This window comes from Gopherus flavomarginatus, chromosome 3 (assembly GCF_025201925.1).
Source record: "Gopherus flavomarginatus isolate rGopFla2 chromosome 3, rGopFla2.mat.asm, whole genome shotgun sequence".
Lineage (NCBI taxonomy): Eukaryota > Metazoa > Chordata > Testudines > Testudinidae > Gopherus > Gopherus flavomarginatus.
The window spans coordinates 171077317-171095402 of NC_066619.1; the positions used below are offsets into that span (position 1 = coordinate 171077317).

Sequence of the window (18086 nt, forward strand, 5' to 3'; positions counted from 1 at the left end):
CCTCCCACCACAGCTGCAAACCACAAGCCCAGTCTCCTTATACTCCAGCTCCACATAACAGTACCTCCACTCCTTCCTCCTCTCCTTGCCATCTCCCCAAGCCCAGTTCCTGAGTATTTGGGTCAGGCTGATTACTACTCCTGCTCCTCACTCCCTGAGAGCACAGGAGATGCACAGTCTCTGTTCTCTCAGTGCCTCTCACTTGACAGGCACCTGACTACCAGAATCAGTAATGGCAGAGAAAGCCCAGCTCAGTGCCTGAAGCATGTTCAGAGCAGATAGAATCTTCAGATAATTTAGCTGTCAACCCCCACTGAGTTTCACTACTGAGAATATGCAAGTTTGGCTCAACACATGGGCAAGTTTTCAGAGCAGCAAAAGGTACATCCCTGAGACCAAGCTGACCCCACACCATCAAATTTCAAGTCTCTGTTCCAAAGGATGAAAGCAATGCAACTTCTCTAAGAAACAATTGTGGAATATTTTTAACATGGGCAAAACGGTGTGTTTTCCCCCCTAATCTCATTCTGAAAAGCCACTAAATCACTTTTGCTGAAGTTTTTAGAAAAAAAATCAAACTGAGGCAGACACTTGGTATGGAAAATTTGAGCCTGAACCGGTAACGTTTGGCAAAGTTATAAGTAACTAGAAACAGGATCTTATAATGGAAAGTGTCAGGCAACCTTGCCTCTAAGTGTTACTACCTGCATTGCCTATAATCAAAATTCACTCTCTTGTATCAATGGGAGTTTTGCCAATGACTTCAATAAAGGCAGGATTATACTCCTAAACATTTCTCTCTTCATGCAGAAATCTCTCTGTAACTAATCTTAGTCTCACTTTTCAGTTTTTGTTTTAAAATTCTTCTTTCTAAACCTTAGTGTGATACATATTAATTTCATCTCATAAAAATCCAAGTTTACCCGTATATTTTTTGGGATCAGTTCTACATCTGCTCCATTCACAGAATTCTCATTATCTTCAATGGGATTTTGATACATTCAGTGGCTGATCAGGTAAGTAAAGAGGTAAGCAGGGATATAGCCATGTGACTGTGTTGGAGGGAGCGTTCAATCTTCAGTGCACCCTTGTGGGAAAACCAGATGACAACAACTCTGCCTCAGTTTACCCTCCGTTGGTGGACCAATTGCCATTTAGCCCATTTGCTGCAACCCTCTAACTAAGTCACTGGTAGCCTTTTCCCCTCTCAAGGTGAAAGGAGCCCAATATATTAGGATGTCAATCACCCTAGATGAAGGTAACACAATGCTTAGCATCAAGTATCATCTTCGCTTGTTCTAGGCCTCAATAAACCTCCTTGCTGAGTGTAAGCAGGGGCACCCAGACCCACCCATTCCTTTAGGTTCTGGGCCAGGGACCACATATAAAGACATTGGCATCAATCTTTCCTAATCCCTTGCTTTTCCACTGACTACTTCCTACCATGCCCCTCTTGCAGGTTGTTCCTGGAGCTCACACTCCCTGGTCCTCTCCTCTTGGAGATTGAGCTTCTCACCAGTCTGCAGAGGAAGGGTCCACATTTAAATAGCTCTGAAGCCTCTCTGGCAGTAACCTTGAACTCCTTCGCTCCTGCTGCCCTCTCCTTCAGGGAGAGCCCCAGGGTATAAGCTACCTACTGCAGCTCTCCACTCTCAGTTCTCCCCTACTGGCCTTCCAGTCTTCCTTTGTAGGAACCATCCAGTCTGGTTCTCCCCAGCTGGGTCTAATCCTTAATTCCCTGTCTCCCTTCCAGGTGCCACAGAATGGGCTAATTGGGCTCTCCAGCTCTCCTTAATCATGTTACTGCCAATGTGGGATTTTATACGTCCCATTCACCAGCTCCCATTAACTTCAATGTAAATCCTAGGCTAACACCTTGGACTGCATTGAAAATGTAGCCTAAGACCATCAGTCATGTTTCTACACATATAAATAGCAAAGATCATTTTAGAAACATTCGCGTGTGCACAGAAAGGAGTAAATATTCAGCAGAGTACATGGGGAATTAGTCATGCAGCTTCTCACTGCTCATGAGAGCTGTAGAGCTAAAATCCCACATTGCCCATTGAACACTTACTTGATACTCTGCTAAGGCTGGGATCTAATCTTGAGGTATGGAGGATTTACACTAACAAGGATTATCCTTTAAACAGTCAGAGAAGAACCATATCTGTGCATGCTGTACATACACATTAGTTTTTGCAGCTATGCTGTACCCATTTGGATTATCAGTAAATGTGACATGTATTAAATCTAAGCCATCATTTTGCACTCTGTTCTATCAAAACAATGGAAATGCTAGGAATTATTTATTTTATAAATCACAAACTTTATAAACATACAAATAAACCAAATATATTATATTTATATACTTCTTTGCCTTGTGGTTTTAGCACTAAAAAGCATTTTCTGTTTAGATCTATGTGAGTTGAGGAAACAAACAAGTTAATGTCATAGTCGCCAGTACCCCCACAGTAAAACTGTATACTTTTGACTTTCAAAACTCTCCAGTGAAAGCTACCAAATTAGAAATGAGATACTTTATACAAAACTAAGGCAAAAAAGACTGTGAAGCATGGATTTGAAACTGTACAATATTAAAGGCCTTTGAAACACTTTTGTTTTAGAGATGGATCTAAACTTCCTCTGTCTTAAACTGTTCAGATTTTAGGTTTGGACCAACTGTCAATCCTGATTCAAGGAAGCACTTAAGTACATGCTTGACTTCAAGCACATGCTTAAGTCTCATTGAGGTCAGGGGAACCCAAGTATGTGAAGTGCTTCGCTAAATCAGGACCTTTTTGTCTGTCTGCCCTCTGTTCTTATACCGAGACAAGCAAAATCACTGTCATAAACAAATACGCCTGCAAAGGCTTGGGAAGTTTGGGTTCAGATGCAAATCCACACTTGGAGACTATGATCCATCTCTGCTCTGTTCAAAGTTTAGCTATTTACCTTACAGTCCAATCTACATATTGAGCATGTATGGTTCAACACAAGGGTTGTCCCCTCTTGTATATTATTTAGTGTTCTAACACTCTTCAGAACACTTCAGTCTAAATAGAGGAGTCCATCTGTTCATGTGGGTGTGTGTAATTGCAATTAATGTTAATAGCAGTTACAAACACATTTGAATATTTCAGAGTAGAAATGAAACAAATCTAACATTTATGAACCTTTTATAAAAGATATATTTCATAACTTCACATTGAAATCAGAACTGATGTGGTGATTGGATACTTGTGAATTCAGATAGCACAAGCTCAGTTCTTCTATTGCTTAGATCAGTTGAGTCAATGGCATTACCCAGGTATAAAACTGGTGTAAGCGAAAGGAGATTCGGCCCTGAAACTGCTTAGAGTACTTACTTCTCCAATCACTACCCTAGAGACATAATAAATGGATGGGAAATATAGTCTGCCTTTTTGGCAGAATTCTAAAAAATGGATTGCACATATATATGAATAAGAATAACATTTTCAGCTATCTAGATTCAGAAATTATAACACTATTAATAGTGATGGGCAACTCAGTGGGTATTATAGATGAGGATCCATAATTAGTGCAGGACAACCCTCAAAAACATTGGAGGTTTGATTCTGATGAGCAAACAGATGTCTGCATGATAGGGGTGGAGCTGCACATGGGAATACTCATACTATAAGTAATATAGCTGATTTGCAAACACTTTAAAAACAGTCACAGCTATTCAAACGAGCTGAATTCAAATAATCTGAGATCATAAACAACTAAGTGACAATTCTCTATAAAACAGAGCTTTACAACTGTTAGGTTTTACAACCTTAGTTTAGAATTAATTAGAAGTAAATTGCAGCCGCTTGGATGTCAACGATAAAAATAAATCCTCTTATATGTTTACATTCAATCCCATGGATTTAATGTGGCAGCACAAACAAGCCGGTTTTGTGTAAATCAATCCAAACTGGATTTTTTCCTATTTTTTTTATTAAATATGTGTATTTGGTATGGCAGATGGCTGCAACTCTTTCCATATGCCAGACCCATCCATAATGAGCCAGATTTCACTCTCAATCTCATCACTATAAAGTGAGAATAACTCCAGTGCATTTATACTGGTAGACCAGAGAAGAATCTGGCCCATAGTCTCATCCCAGGAACAAAACATTGCATCACCTGAAGGGACTTTGAAGATTTTACACAGGAAGATTTATAAATGATGTAGCTTTCTCCACAGGCTACATCTCCCTTGCTGGATATAATTGATGCTCATTTACACAAAAATTCTTATGGTCCAGCTAAATCTTAAAAGTATAGGATCTCAATTTGCTCTCACTTACACAAGTATCCATCAGGAGTAACTCCACCAAAATCAAAGGAGATACCCTAGTATAAAACTAGTGTAGCGGAGAGAATCATCCGGCCTACAGTGTCCCTGAGTAGTACTTTAATGAAGAAATTATTTTATCTGATTCTACTGCATCATCTTAGTTTACAGAATTGCAGTTTCTCCACATGGTAATCCTGGTTACCCATTACCTACTTTGTTTTCATGACTTCTAAATGTATATGAAGAAAGCAAACACCCGAAAATAACAATAAAATCATTCAGAAGATGTTTGTTTCTAATGGTCACCACCTGGGGTGAGTTCTCTTCCAGTGTCCTCTTAGCTGCAAAGTACTGAAATTAGTAGGACTTTTACAGTGATATTAAAAATGTAATAGGATGTGGTATATTCATCTCTGCAATGCTTCTAAGCAGAGATGATAAGGAAAGACTGGCAAGAGTTTTTTTTTTAATGTACAGTTTAAAGAAAAAATATTGCTTCAGTTTGTAAGTTTCAGTTCCACACTACCCTGGACCCTTTAATCGGGCTGCATTAACAGGCTGGATGGTGCTGGGGAGTGAAGGTCACTTTCCAACATCGTAATTGGGCTGACGCTCCACTGAAGCTGGTGAGGGTTCCTCTCTGCTTCACCAAGCTGAGGTTTCCTACCATCGAGAAGATGTTGCCGGCAGCCCTGCTCTCTCTCCTCTTCTGCTAGCATCTGTGCTGCTTTGTTGTTTGTTGCAGGCTGAGGTGGTGCATATGCTGGACGAAACGGATATAGATTATTCAGAGCCATCTGAGAACACGGATAGCAACTAGCAAGAAAATTCATAAGACCAGAACAGCAGCCATACTAAGTCCATCTAGCCCAGTATCTTGTCTCTGACAGGCGCCAGTGCCAGAGCTTCAGAGGGAGTGTAAAGAAATGGCAATTTCTGAGAGATCTAGCCCTGTCTTCCTAGCTTTTTTGAACCCAGTTATACTTTTGGCCTTCATGTCCCATGACAATGAGTTCCATAGATTAATTGTGCATTTTGTGAAAAAGTATTACCTAGTTTGTATTAAACCTGCTGCTTATGAATTTCATTGGATGTTTCCTGGTTTTTTGTATCATGAGAAATGATAAATAACAATTTTTTGTTCACTTTTTTCCATACCATTCATGATTTTATAGACCTCTATCATATCCCCTTTAATTGTTTCCTTTCTAAGATAAACAGCCCTAGTTTTTTTTAGTCTCTCCTCTTATGGTAGCCATACCATCATCTTTGTTGCCCTTCTCTGACCTTTTTCCAGTTCCATTATATCCTTTTTGAGATAGGGCTACCAGAACTGGACACAGTATTCAAGATGTGGGCACACCATGGAATTATATAGTGGCATTCGGATACTTTCTCTTTTATTATTTGTCCCTATTCCAATAGTTCCTAATATTCTGTTCGCGTTTTTGACTGCTGCTGCGCACTGAGCTGAAATTTTTCAGAGAATTATCCACAACGATTCCAAGAGCTCTTTCTTGAGTGCTAACAGCTTATTTAGAACCTGCCATTAGTTGGGATTATATTTTCCAATGTGCATTACTTTGCACTTATCCATGTTGAATTTCATCTGCCATTTTGTTGCCCAGTCACCCAGTTTTGTGAGATTGCTTTGTAACTCTTCACAGTCTGCTTGGGACTTAACTATCTTGAATAACTCATGGGAACCTTGAGAGGGAGTGGATGTGAAACAAACAAAACTGGAAATGTATCATTACGAATAAAACCCTATGGTAAAAGAACTTTAAAGATTCCAGAGTGAAGCATTCAGAGGTCAGGAAAAACCTTGAGATTTTAAGAAACAATTTTACAAAGACTTATCACTTGGCCAGATTCCTTCTATAAAGCATGGAAATATGAGCACTTCAAGGAAATGGTGTAAGAACTCGTTTTCACATGAGCAAAACAACACACAACCTTAAGGCAGACAGCTGCCATGGACAATTTCAGCCCAAAGGGTTAAAGTTGGACAAAGTTATAAGCAACTGAGAACAAGGTCTTATAATGGAAAGTGTCAGGCATTCGTGTCTATAGGCAATACTACTAGCTGTGCCTATAATAACGAATGGTACTACTCTGTTTCATAGAGTAGGGTAACCAGATGTCCCGATTTTATAGGGACAGTCCCGATATTTGGGGCTTTATCTTATATAGGCAGCTATTACCCCCCACACATTGTCCTGATTTTTCACATCTGCTATCAGGTCACCCTACCATCGAGATTCCTTCATCTAAGCTTATCAAAGCAACTTAAGAAGTCGGATAAGCATTTAAGTATTATTCTTATTTACAGATGGTGAAACTGAGTTAGAGAAATCAAAGGGTAAATTCGCCTCACCCATGCACAGCCTGAATAAATAGGCTTTGTACAATGAATTGAAGAGGGATTAGGGGTGGAATTCACCACCCAACGTTGGTGCATTATGTAGGGCAGCTCTTCAGTCTTTCTGCAGCCAGTTCTCCAACAAAGGATCTGAGCTTGAGGCTGTCAACTCTGCACACATCTTCCTTAGGTGTTTGTGGCCACAGTATGCATCTAGCCATGGAGGGAGGGATAGCTCAGTGGTTTGAGCATTGACCTGCTAAAGCTGGGGTTATGAGTTCAATCTTTGAGGGGGCGATTTAGGGATCTGGGGCAAAATCAGTACTTGGTCCTGCTAATGAAGGCAGGGGGCTGGACTCAATGACCTTTCAGGGTCCCTTCCAGTTCTATGAGATAGGGATTTCTCCCCCTTCACCATGACACTGCTCCACCTCCACAATAGCATATCAGGAGTCCATGTGGAAGCCCATCTATACTTCACCCTCAGTATGACTTCTCAACTACTAACCTCCCACAGAACAGAAGCATGGCAATTTAACTGGACTGGGGGTGTTTGCTGAAGGGTTAAAATCCATGTGCATTTTATATAACAACCTGGTATATGGATTGTGTTAGCTCTTTTACAAGCCCAAAGTCCAGAGTTTGGTCAAGAGACCAGAGGCCTAGCAAATAGTGATTAGTTAAAAGAAGCAGAATAAATGAAGATAACCTTGCTTGTTAAGATAGGCCTGGTCAGCAAAATTGCCAGATGTTGGAGCAATAACTGAATATTGTGTCTTATGCAATGCTGCAAATAGAACAAAAGCAGCCCTGTTTCTGTTGTGTTAGTTTCTTCTGTAGGGGTTGTTCTTCCCACACTCCAACCCTGAGTTCATGAAGTGTTGGAACATGTCAGTATAAGATATGGCCTCCTCCCACCTTCCTTTCCCAGGGACCAATGCCTGCCTTAAAACACAAAGGAAGCAATCTTTATTGTCATATACTTTCACTGTTTCTTTGCTTTATCCCCTAGGAATGTACCTGTTGGACAATCAAAGGAGTTGCTTCATTCTTATGGACCCAAATCAGAATTCAATATCTATATTTTATGCTAATACATTTTATCAAAGTATTAATTAAATGTTAACTTGAAACTATGGGCAGAGACATTATGTAACCTGTTAACCATTGGCTAATGTGCTAGCTTGTCTTGCTGCAAAACCTATCCCGGGGTGTGGAATTGCCTACCCTGTCACTTTCCCCCACCCATGGAAAATCCATATATTCTATTGTAATCAATTGATTGACAGTTCTCTGAGCCTAATAAGCAAGGTGACACTCCATCAGCACAGTGCGTAATAAACTCCTATGCTTGAACTCTACACGGTGTGGATTTACGTTCCTTCATCTGCTATCCCTGTTAGCATGGGGTGAACTTTACCCTACGTGAATTGATCAAGGGCTCTCATCAAATAGGTGTGCTGTGTTGGGAACAAAACCTTGGGGCCACAGCTCCCAGTCTTCTGTTCTAGCCACTAGAATCCCAACCTCCCACAACATTCATGCTTTGGAAAATTGGAGAATTTAAAAATGCTAGTCTGGTTAAGTTCTTTGGAAAATCCCTCTAGGCGCCTATCTGCATTTTTAGGTGTCAAATACCTTTGCAAATTTGGCCCTGTGTGTTTATAAATTGTTGCAAAGAGAATTTGGTTCCCTGATAATTGCTGTAGACATGAGTTAAATATGAGCACTGAGAGGACTGGTGCAGTACATGGAGCCTTTCCTCCATCGGTTGTCAGTTCAAATCCAGCCCTGGTCAGCCGTCAATGAATCCAGCTGACAACTGACAGCTCTAAATGAAAAAGCACAAGTGTCAGGAACTTCTGGGTTCCATGCCAGGACTGCGGCTGATTTAGTGTGTCTTTTCCAAGGTCAGACTTCCCCCATCTGTACAACGCTGAAAACGCCTGCTTGCTTGCATCACAGGGGTGTTGCGAGGAGGCTTCAAACGTTAATGTTTGTGCAGTGCTTGGAACATGGAAGTGCTAAATAAATACAAACAGTGTGCTATTATTTTCAAAATCTGATGGCTGGTTATTCGGATGTCTGCACGAAAGTACTGGTCTCTGCCCAGCTCCTAATGAATAATGTGTGCGCACATCACAAAATCACCCGCACTGATACTAAACAGACCACATGGAGTGTGTTAGCAGGGGTCAAGGACTGAGTGGGCGTTATGCAGTGATGTAAGTGATGCTTACTCAGTGCCAAGTGGCCTTAAACTGGCACTGGATTCCCTGTGTAAGTTGTCTCCTACTCCAGCTACCTCCTGCTCCTGGTGTAAGGGGCAGGAGGGAGCATGTCAAGGATGGGGAATGTCACAGGGCCATGGCAGAGCTGAGCTCCATCTATGACTGATACTCTATTGGTGTTAAGGACTTTATGCCAGGGCTATGCTCTGAAATCACGAAACCTCTACCAACTCCCTGGCACCTGCTTCCCTCCACTATGGTGGCGAATCAGGGCCAGGGAATGCAAATGGACATTAAGAGTTCAATGTTCAGTGTAAATGTAAATGTCATTAATCCCAACTGAATAACAGAAAGTAATTGGGAGAGACTCGATGACATAACAAATAAAGAAATACAGCTTTTGTGAAAAAAAAGAACAAAGTTCACAGTGTGTTTCTGAGTAAAGCCATCGCATCTGCTCAGGCAAAAGCTAGGGGATTTGAAAGGATCGCTACAAACTATATTTTGAGTATTTTTGGCTCAAGGAGCACTTCTAGGCTCCTTACTTCCTCATTATTCTCCTGGCAGAACTGACTGCCACATTGCAGGATGTGGCTCACTTATGCCTTGTCTTTGAATTGCCACTATAGGCTGGAACTATTTAAACTGAGAACAGCAATTTACCTCTCAAGCAAGAAGATCCTTCTTGAACGTCAACAAACAAGATCTCTGGCGAGATGAAGACTGCACTTGCCAACCAGGGTATTTACATCAGAACCCCAAGCTGTCGGATTGTAATGCTGTGCCCTCGCTAAGGGGCCAGGAATGACCTCTTTTGTGCGTACTGCTGCACTGTAACTCTGACTGACTGCTGTATACAAGGACACACTCTGCAGTGATAGCTGTTAGATTCTTCCAAGCAAAGCTGCTGCCAAAGATTAAAGAAAATCCTACTCACTGGACTCCGAAGGGCAGGAGTGACTGTGATCGGTCGTCTCACAGTCCATTAGATTGACAGCTCTGCCTTCCCCATGACTGTTACGTGCCATCACAACAATGAACTGGAAAATATACACAAATATAGTAGACAATTTATTGTTTTTCTCTGAGTAACATACAGTGGGCCACACTCATAAACAATAGCCATGGTGCTGCACAGGCAGCATGCTCAGCCCATATGGTGGAGAAAAGTGCTTAATGTCCTCCAGCATGATTCCCTTCTATCCAGCTAATTAAGTTGCTGAACTGAAGGCACACCTGTTAAGTCTCCTAGTTTCCCTGGAAGTGCCTGGTCCTAGGTTCCTGAGCAGTTTTTCAGTGAGCCTTTTGGGAGCCCAGGAGAAGGCATCTGAAATCAGCCCACAGGCTCAGCCCTCTCCCAGGGACTTGGGGCCTAACTCCCATTGATTTCAGAGCTAGGCACCTCGGCACTTCTGTAAATCTTCCTGATGTCAATCTGCATCTTTAGGCATCTACATACCTGTAAAAATCTGCCCCCTACTTTTCCCTTCTCTTTGGGGAGTGAGTCACCAGCTGCTCAGCAGCACAGAGAGCCAGGTCTGCAGGCAATGGCCAGTAGGCAGAAGCCCAGAACAGGAGAGAAGGGAAATCCTCCAGAGCAGGCTAGGAAGAAACCCTGTTCCCAGCACATACTCCATGGCAATAAGGGAGAAGACGACCCTGCCCCTTCTGGAGGTTAGGAGACAAGATCAATTCTGCCGCAAGGGAGATGGGGAAACTCAACAGGACAGTGTGGGGGAAGAACCAGAAAGAAAAGAGGGAAAAGGGGTAAGAGACAGAGCGAAAATGTAATGGGGAAACTGATGGTGAGGGATACCTAAAAAAAGGGGAGGGAAATGGAAGAGGCATGTTCAGACCTGGGAGCCAGAGGGAAGGTATGGAGGGAGAAATTAGAGCAATATCTGATTTGGCCCGGGGGGAGGAATGATGGATTTATGCAAAAAAGACAATGCATATTTCTCTAATATTCATATTTGGGCATTGATTCGCATGCAAAAAATTTCCAGACCTACAGCTGTATCAGGCATATGGTGGACTCTGAAGCAGCCTTTCAAATATCTGCAACATAATGCAAAGTAGAGCGAAACTTGCTGGATTACAGGTCTCAGAACAAACTAAACCCAGAACAGGCTCATCTAACAGTTTGCCAAGGATCCCACACCTCCTGAGTGAACCTGGCCTGGTTTATGATTGCAAAATACACAGCTTAATGTGGGTCTGACAAAAACATGGTGAAAACTGACAGCTTTAATTGAGTTTTTCCTTTGGGTTTTGTGTTTATTTGAATCTGAAAGTCTATATGAAACTCCATAAGTCTATATGAAATTCAGGCTGTGAACCCCCTTAGTGTGAAAGTGAAGGAATTGTTAGCATAAACCCCACATGCAGCAAACTGCCACGTTTTGCACGAGGCTAGTTGCAACCATTCTCCCTCAGCTGGAAGGATGGAGGCAGAGAGAGGACATTGGCCTAGCGGGCGGAAGTAACTGAACCGTTTTACCCAGGCAGTTCCAGTAACTGACGCCATGGCAATTGATTGCAGCTGGTGGGAAATGTTAGACCCCTTGCATGTACATATTTCACAGCTGGGGAGGTACGGGTGGGCCCAAATAGGGATAAGGCATAGAAGCTGCCTTGCACCCTGGCCCAGAGATCAGAGATGAGATTCCATTCCCCAAAACCTTCTTTTAGCTACACAAACACTGCTTACTGGGACTATTTGCCAGAAAAGGGGTGAATTTCATTAACAGTTTACAGCTCCGACTTGCATTATTAGCATTATTTATTACGTGTATTATCATAGCATATGATCCACCCACTATTTAAGTAATTCATTATTAAATAATATTATTAACCCTTTGCACTTTGGTAGCACCCAAAGACCCTAACCAGGACTGGTGCCCTATTGTGCTGGGAGCGATGCAGGCAGAGATGAAGACACAGTCTCTGCCCCAGAAAGTAACTGAATTTTCTTTTTAAATAAAACCCACAAAGCTTATCCTTCAGAGCGAACAGGAGGAGTGGATTACTGTCCAGTGCTTTTCTTGGCAATGATGCTGTTCCCATCCTAAGTATGTGTGAAGATGCCATAGTACTTAATCCTCATGGCTACATCATCACTGAGCAAATCAAATGCATGATGCAAAAGTAATTTACTATTTCCAAGAGAAAGTAATAGCAATGGGACAGTGATTACTTGCTGAGCCATTAACAAGTCATTTGAAGTGAATTACTTTATTAAATATATATTTTACAACCCCCAGTAGAAGAATGTAGGTGGTGAAATTCATCAGTAGAATGTATACTAGGTAGGTCGGATTTGTTTTTGTTGACTCAGTTCATGGTTTAGCTGTTTCATTACCCCCATACTCAATGCAAACGTCATCAGCAGTTGGTATTAATTGCAGGGACAAATGCTGGTGAGGGCCTTGCTGATCAGCCAAAGGCCTCCTAATACACAGATCCAAGCCAACAGGCTTTTCTCGATTCCAACAAATGTTTCTGATTTCCCAAACAGCAGCTACTTTGCAAACGGTGTTTTTCTTCTCTGCACATGAACCAATGCCAGCACGGCTCAGATTCATCGCATTTGCTATCTGATACCTGCAGGAACAAAGTGCCGACTGGCTAGGCAACTGAAACGTGGATAATAAAAGGTCCACAGGAGCACAAGGCCTCACCAGCTAAAGAATTATTTCATGCTGCAACCACGGTCAAGTCCATTCAACATACATTGCTTATGTTTAGCTGCACGTTTAACATTGCATATGTTTAACCCACTTGCAAACACAACCAGACCTTTAATCCAGTCCATTTGCAAAATGTCATTTTACTGTTGCTTAAAAAAAAAAAATCTTCAGAGCAGATAGACTTTATATGCTATTTAAAATCTTCCAGCCCCTCACACGTATTAATTTACAAACAAACCTGGGAAAGCCTGTAAACAGAATCTTTCGGGACTCGGAGGCTTGGTGCAATAGTTTCAAGACAGGGAATTTTTATTCAAGATCAAATCTAGAATTAAATCTAATATCTCAATTATTTAAAGAAGAAACATTTAGGGCATGAGTCTCTTTTACACTATGGCCTCGTCTATACACAGTTTTTGTATTGGTATAACTGTGTAGGTAAGGGATGGGATTTTTTTTTTTTAACTGAAATAGTGATACTGATACAACTTGTAGTGTGGACACAGTTATACTGCAATACAGCTACCTTATATTGATATAGCTTATTGCCTTTCCCATACAAGAATAAATTATTCCACTATATAAGTGCTGAATCCACATTGCACAGAGGTGGGAGGTGCGGGGGTAGGGGGGCAATGTACTGCTTTAATTATACTGGAAAGCTGGATAACTTGTGTGTGTAGAGAAGACTTTAGACCACTTTACACAACCCTGGCAGTGAAAAGGGGTTTTTAAAGCAAACATCAGTGTATCCATATTTGCAAGTGTGTAATTTACACACATCCAAGTGTGTAATTTAGCACCATTTTAAGGCTCAGTTACTGTGTCAGAGCAGTATAAAATACCCTTAGTGTAAATGAAAATCAAGCTTATAATGTAGATTTTATGGGGCCAATTATGACACTGGTGCAACTCCAGTGACTTCAACACACTTGGACGAGTCTGACCATGAGGAGAACTTGACCTTCTGCATCAAGAAAAAATGGTTAGAAGAATGTTTTATATTCTCTCACCCCCAGGCTGCTGTAATAGATTGGATGTTTGTTTTTACAAGGCTGCTTCTGATACAAAGGTATTTAACTGCATCAAACCCAAATATAAAGTTCGACATCTCGCCTAGCATGCAGAATACTTGGCTTCCAAGAAAACTTTTACAGGGAGGGCATACTTTCCTGTGAAAATAACTCAGTGATATGCCATGTCATCACATTGCCATTTCCTTAATTTAGAACACAGTTCCAACTGTTGTGTTCAAAGCTAACAATAACACCGGCTAATGGTTGCAATACATTCAGGCAGCTGTGAACTTTGAGGGATAACAATGAGGTAAGATGAACTACGGTTCACAGCAAAGTATTTGATGACTCTAGCAGTTATTTAATATAGCTAAGATGAGAATTATTTGATGGATAATCTCAAGTGGATCCCTAATACTCTTTGATCCTTCCTACATCCATATTAATATAGTTACCCGAGACTTATTGCTAGTAGGTGTCACGTTCTCACTGTCGGCACTGCTGCTGCTGCTGGCATTTCTTATCGCTTCTGCATATGGATCCTTCTTATAAAAGTTCTGACTTCTGCAACAGAACAAAAGCCCAGACAAATTAATTGTCATTGGGAGGAACAGATGCCATTTTACTTTTATGTTTTATTTTAGTGGCGAAGGGTAATCTTTTGCTAATATTGACAGAAAAGTGGATGTATTTTGTTTTCTTTTATATGGACCAATTAGTACAATACTACTAATTACAGATGTGTGGTTAAAAAGTCCTGACTTGACAAAAGTGGAGTGGTTCAAACAGTGTAGGTACAGGAGTAAAATGTTTGCGACAGTGTGCCTTCAGTATCATGTAGTTTATAAAAATAACAACTGTGATGAGGATTTGGGAAGGAACAGTAAACAAGTATAATATTGTTTATTACTGTCATATTTGTTTATTTACAAATTTGGCTTTTTTCCATCTTTATTAAAGACCAGATACTCAGGATTACTTATGCACAAATGCTATGACAGTTTGTCCAGTCACTGTAATTGTTTGTGCAAGCCAGGAAAGTAAATATGCACACATTCTTACATGCTTATTTGAGCATATACAATTCTGAAAATCCAGCCCTATTTTTTATTCATTGTTTTTCATGAATGACATCAACAAAAGTTCAGAAAATCATATAGTAAATATTACTAATAATCTAGAGTACTCAAAATTCTAAGAAACTAAAACATTTCCTGGAGTAAGTCTACCACAGATAGTTATATAAGAGGAAAACTGTTTAGTTCTGAAAAGAAGCCAACAATATTATTAAGAAGAGAAAAAAAGATGCAAGTAATCAGATCTAAGTAGTCAATTTCACAATTCAAACGCACTATTTTAGCAGTTGAACAATGATCACTATAGTAAAGACTGAAAAGTACTATGACTCTCATTTCGGAAGAGCATCCCTATTGAGGAACAGAATTTAAATACCTGCTTCATTTTAAGCAGGTACTTAAGTGGTTTTCTGAATTGGGATCACAGGCAGAATACATTTACTAGAAAACACACACAGCCTTTCTCCTGATAAACATTAACTAGAGTAGTGAATACTTTAGCTATCACCCATGCTCTCTCCTAAACTTAACTTGGGAGATGTCTCCAGATTAACTCTAGAGGATACTGAGTTGCTGCATTTGATAAGCTCTACTTTGAAAACCAATTACCAACTGATCTTTATTAGATTAAATGAAAATTTCCCTCTTTATTTCACCCTGTATTTACATGTTAATTAGCTATTTGTATCATGCCCATAACTGTCATATTTTGTCACATTTATAAAAATTAAATACAAACCAAAAATTGTCTTCTGGTGGAGATAAGACAGACCCAACCCCACCATATATAGTAAGGAATTCCCTGGCCCTAGCTACTGACCCTAGAAACTAAACATGAGACTAAGAAGATGTGTCCTGCACTGCATGCTGCACCCTAAACCTAGGCTTTGATATATCACTGGAGAAAGTTAATTCCAAAGCCAAGGACTCTTCCCCCAGAGTGACATACCCCGAGAGGTTCAAATGTAGAAAAATTCCTGACAGGGGACAGGATGGAGGAGAGAGAGTATTTCATGCAGCCACATGTGAACCACTTGGCACTCTACAGACAACTGTCAAAGGGAGTCAGTGCCTACCAGTTCCAGAAGTGACTCAGGCCCACTGCAAAAAACTCACGCACAGGAACTATGTGCTCACAACAGCCTATCCCACTTAAAAGGATTGTTTGAATTCTATTGTTCATTTTTTAAGCATACAGAACACCACATGCTAGAACAACTTGGCAGGTTTGCAGGGGCTGCTCCAGGCACCAGCACGTGTGCCTGGGGCGGCAAGCTATGGGGGGCGCTCTGCCGGTCGCCGCGAGGGCAGCAGGTAGGTTGCCTTCGGCAGCATGCCTGCGGAGGGTCCGCTGGTCCTGCGGCTTCGGGGGACCTCCCGCAGGCGTGCCGCCGAATCTAGGGGACCGGGGACCTCCCTCAGGCAAGCCGATGAAGGCAGCCTGCCTGCCATGCTTGGGGTGGCAAAATACCTAGAGCCGCCCCTGCAGGTTTGAGGATCTCCATATGTAACTTTGAGAACAATTTGAAGAGACAGTGACACCAGTTGACGGAGTGTGGTCTAGGGACCAGGAACTTCTCAATGCTAATCCCAGCTGTGCCACTGACTTGCCCGTGACCTTCGGCAAGTCACCTTTCCTCACCTGTAAAATAGGGATATTAATACCTCCCTGCCTCACAGAAGTGACATGAGGCTTATCCAGCTACAGCACTATAAAAATGTAAGGTGCTAAACATTATTAACAATAATTCTGTTTTATTTGACCATATCCACTAAACACATTGACACAGTGCATCAGTTCCTTCGCTTTCTAGATTATACATTTTGGAAGTGAATAAATGTAGTTTGCCTTAGATTCTTGCAATTACAAAGAGATATGAGTTTGTGTTTTATGGGGGGAGAGTAAGAGGGTTACCAATCTGTTTATGGAACGTAATCAATATGTTTCAAAATATACTCAGCTACGAGAAAAGACGAAACACCAATTTCAATCCAAAGATTGCTTTCTAGGCTCCACTTAAAAAGGGATTTTAGATCAGTAGTTTCATTTTGATCTAGTTGGGCTAGTAATAGCTGTAGTACAAAGCCAGTCAAGCATGTAACTGAAAACTTGCTGTTGAAGTAAACAGTTACATTGAGCATAACCATTTGGTAAAGAAGAAAAGTAAATCAGGGCAAAATGACAAAGATTTTGTTTTTAATAGAATGCAGCTAAGAAAGAAAAGGAAAAAAAAGGGAAAAAATATAGTGTATCAGAATATCCCTGCACCTTAAAGCCAGCTATATCTTTCACTTTGTTAAAATGATAGCTTCAATTAAAGAGACAAAGAGTCTAAGAAACCCTAACTCTGTTTATTTATTCTATATACATAATTCAGCTGACTTGGCTTTGAATCCCAAATCATGAAAACAGGCCAACCTGCAAGTAGGTTTAAATCCAGAGCTGTAAAATCAGTCAATAGAACATAAGAAAAATGGCAGCACTTCCAGTTCTTCAGTCTAATATACTATGAATAATTAAATAAGAAAAAAATTACATTAACTTCAGTGGCTATTTGTGTCTAATGGACTCTGATCTTAAAAACACACACGCGCATACACACGCACACACACTAGTAGGCAGGTTTATTTCCTTCTTTTTGATCTATGCAGGAGGAAGGTGTCTTGATTTGACTGCTGGGTATTTTTCTCAAAGTACAAACTACAAGATGGTACTATAGCCTCTGAGAACAGTTGGGTGATGAGGTCCTTAAATACAGATACAAGTATTTGCATGAGAATTCCCTTTCCTAGAGTTTGATCCTACTTTCTCAGCTCTCAGTAAGACACAGGCAAGTTGGTGGTGGCAATATAATGCAAGATTGAGACCTTTTGTCATCTATAGGAACAGTGTATTTATAAATAAGATATTGATTATAGGGCATTTTTCCACCAAAAGGCAGCCCATCCCTGTGCAATCCCTAAGAGTCATTAGAGATTGATGGGAGAATTTTCCCAACAATGACACCATAGACTCACACTCCTGTTTGCTGCTGCTTCTAATACTTGGCAAGCTGCTGCTACCACATGCTCTGCTACATGTATCATTGCACAGCCTTGGTGATAGATGGAGAACACACCCAATCTTCCCATGCCAAGAAAATTCTCAGGCACAACCCCCCAGAAACCTAACGGGATTGCTATCACAGAAGAGGCAAAGCCCTACCAATTGCTTTGCAGCTCTGGGCTACCAAAGAGAAACCCTAGGGGAAAAAAATATGCATTAAAGGGCAATACAAATTATGGATCCTCTTCAAACCTAATAGGATCTATTCTCCTTCTCCCTCGACACACGTAACTCTCATTAATGTCAATGTGTGTACTGCAAGCAAGGAAGAGCAGCTCAGATACCTAAGAATTGTGA

The 18086-nt window shown here is 41.0% G+C and overlaps 1 protein-coding gene across 2 annotated transcripts in view; it reads right to left on the reverse strand.

Moving 5' to 3' along the window:
- Positions 1-1302: 1302 nt before the first annotated feature.
- Positions 1303-18086, reverse strand: part of EGF (epidermal growth factor) — a 101580-nt gene continuing 84796 nt past the window's right edge. For both annotated transcript variants that reach the window (XM_050943263.1, XM_050943262.1), the window contains 3 exons: positions 14063-14171; positions 9840-9942; positions 1303-5072 (listed from right to left, as the gene is read on the reverse strand). In XM_050943263.1, the coding sequence (XP_050799220.1) occupies positions 4846-5072; positions 9840-9942; positions 14063-14171 (439 nt within the window). In that variant the 3' untranslated portion in view covers positions 1303-4845. The remainder of the gene's footprint in view (positions 5073-9839; positions 9943-14062; positions 14172-18086) is intronic.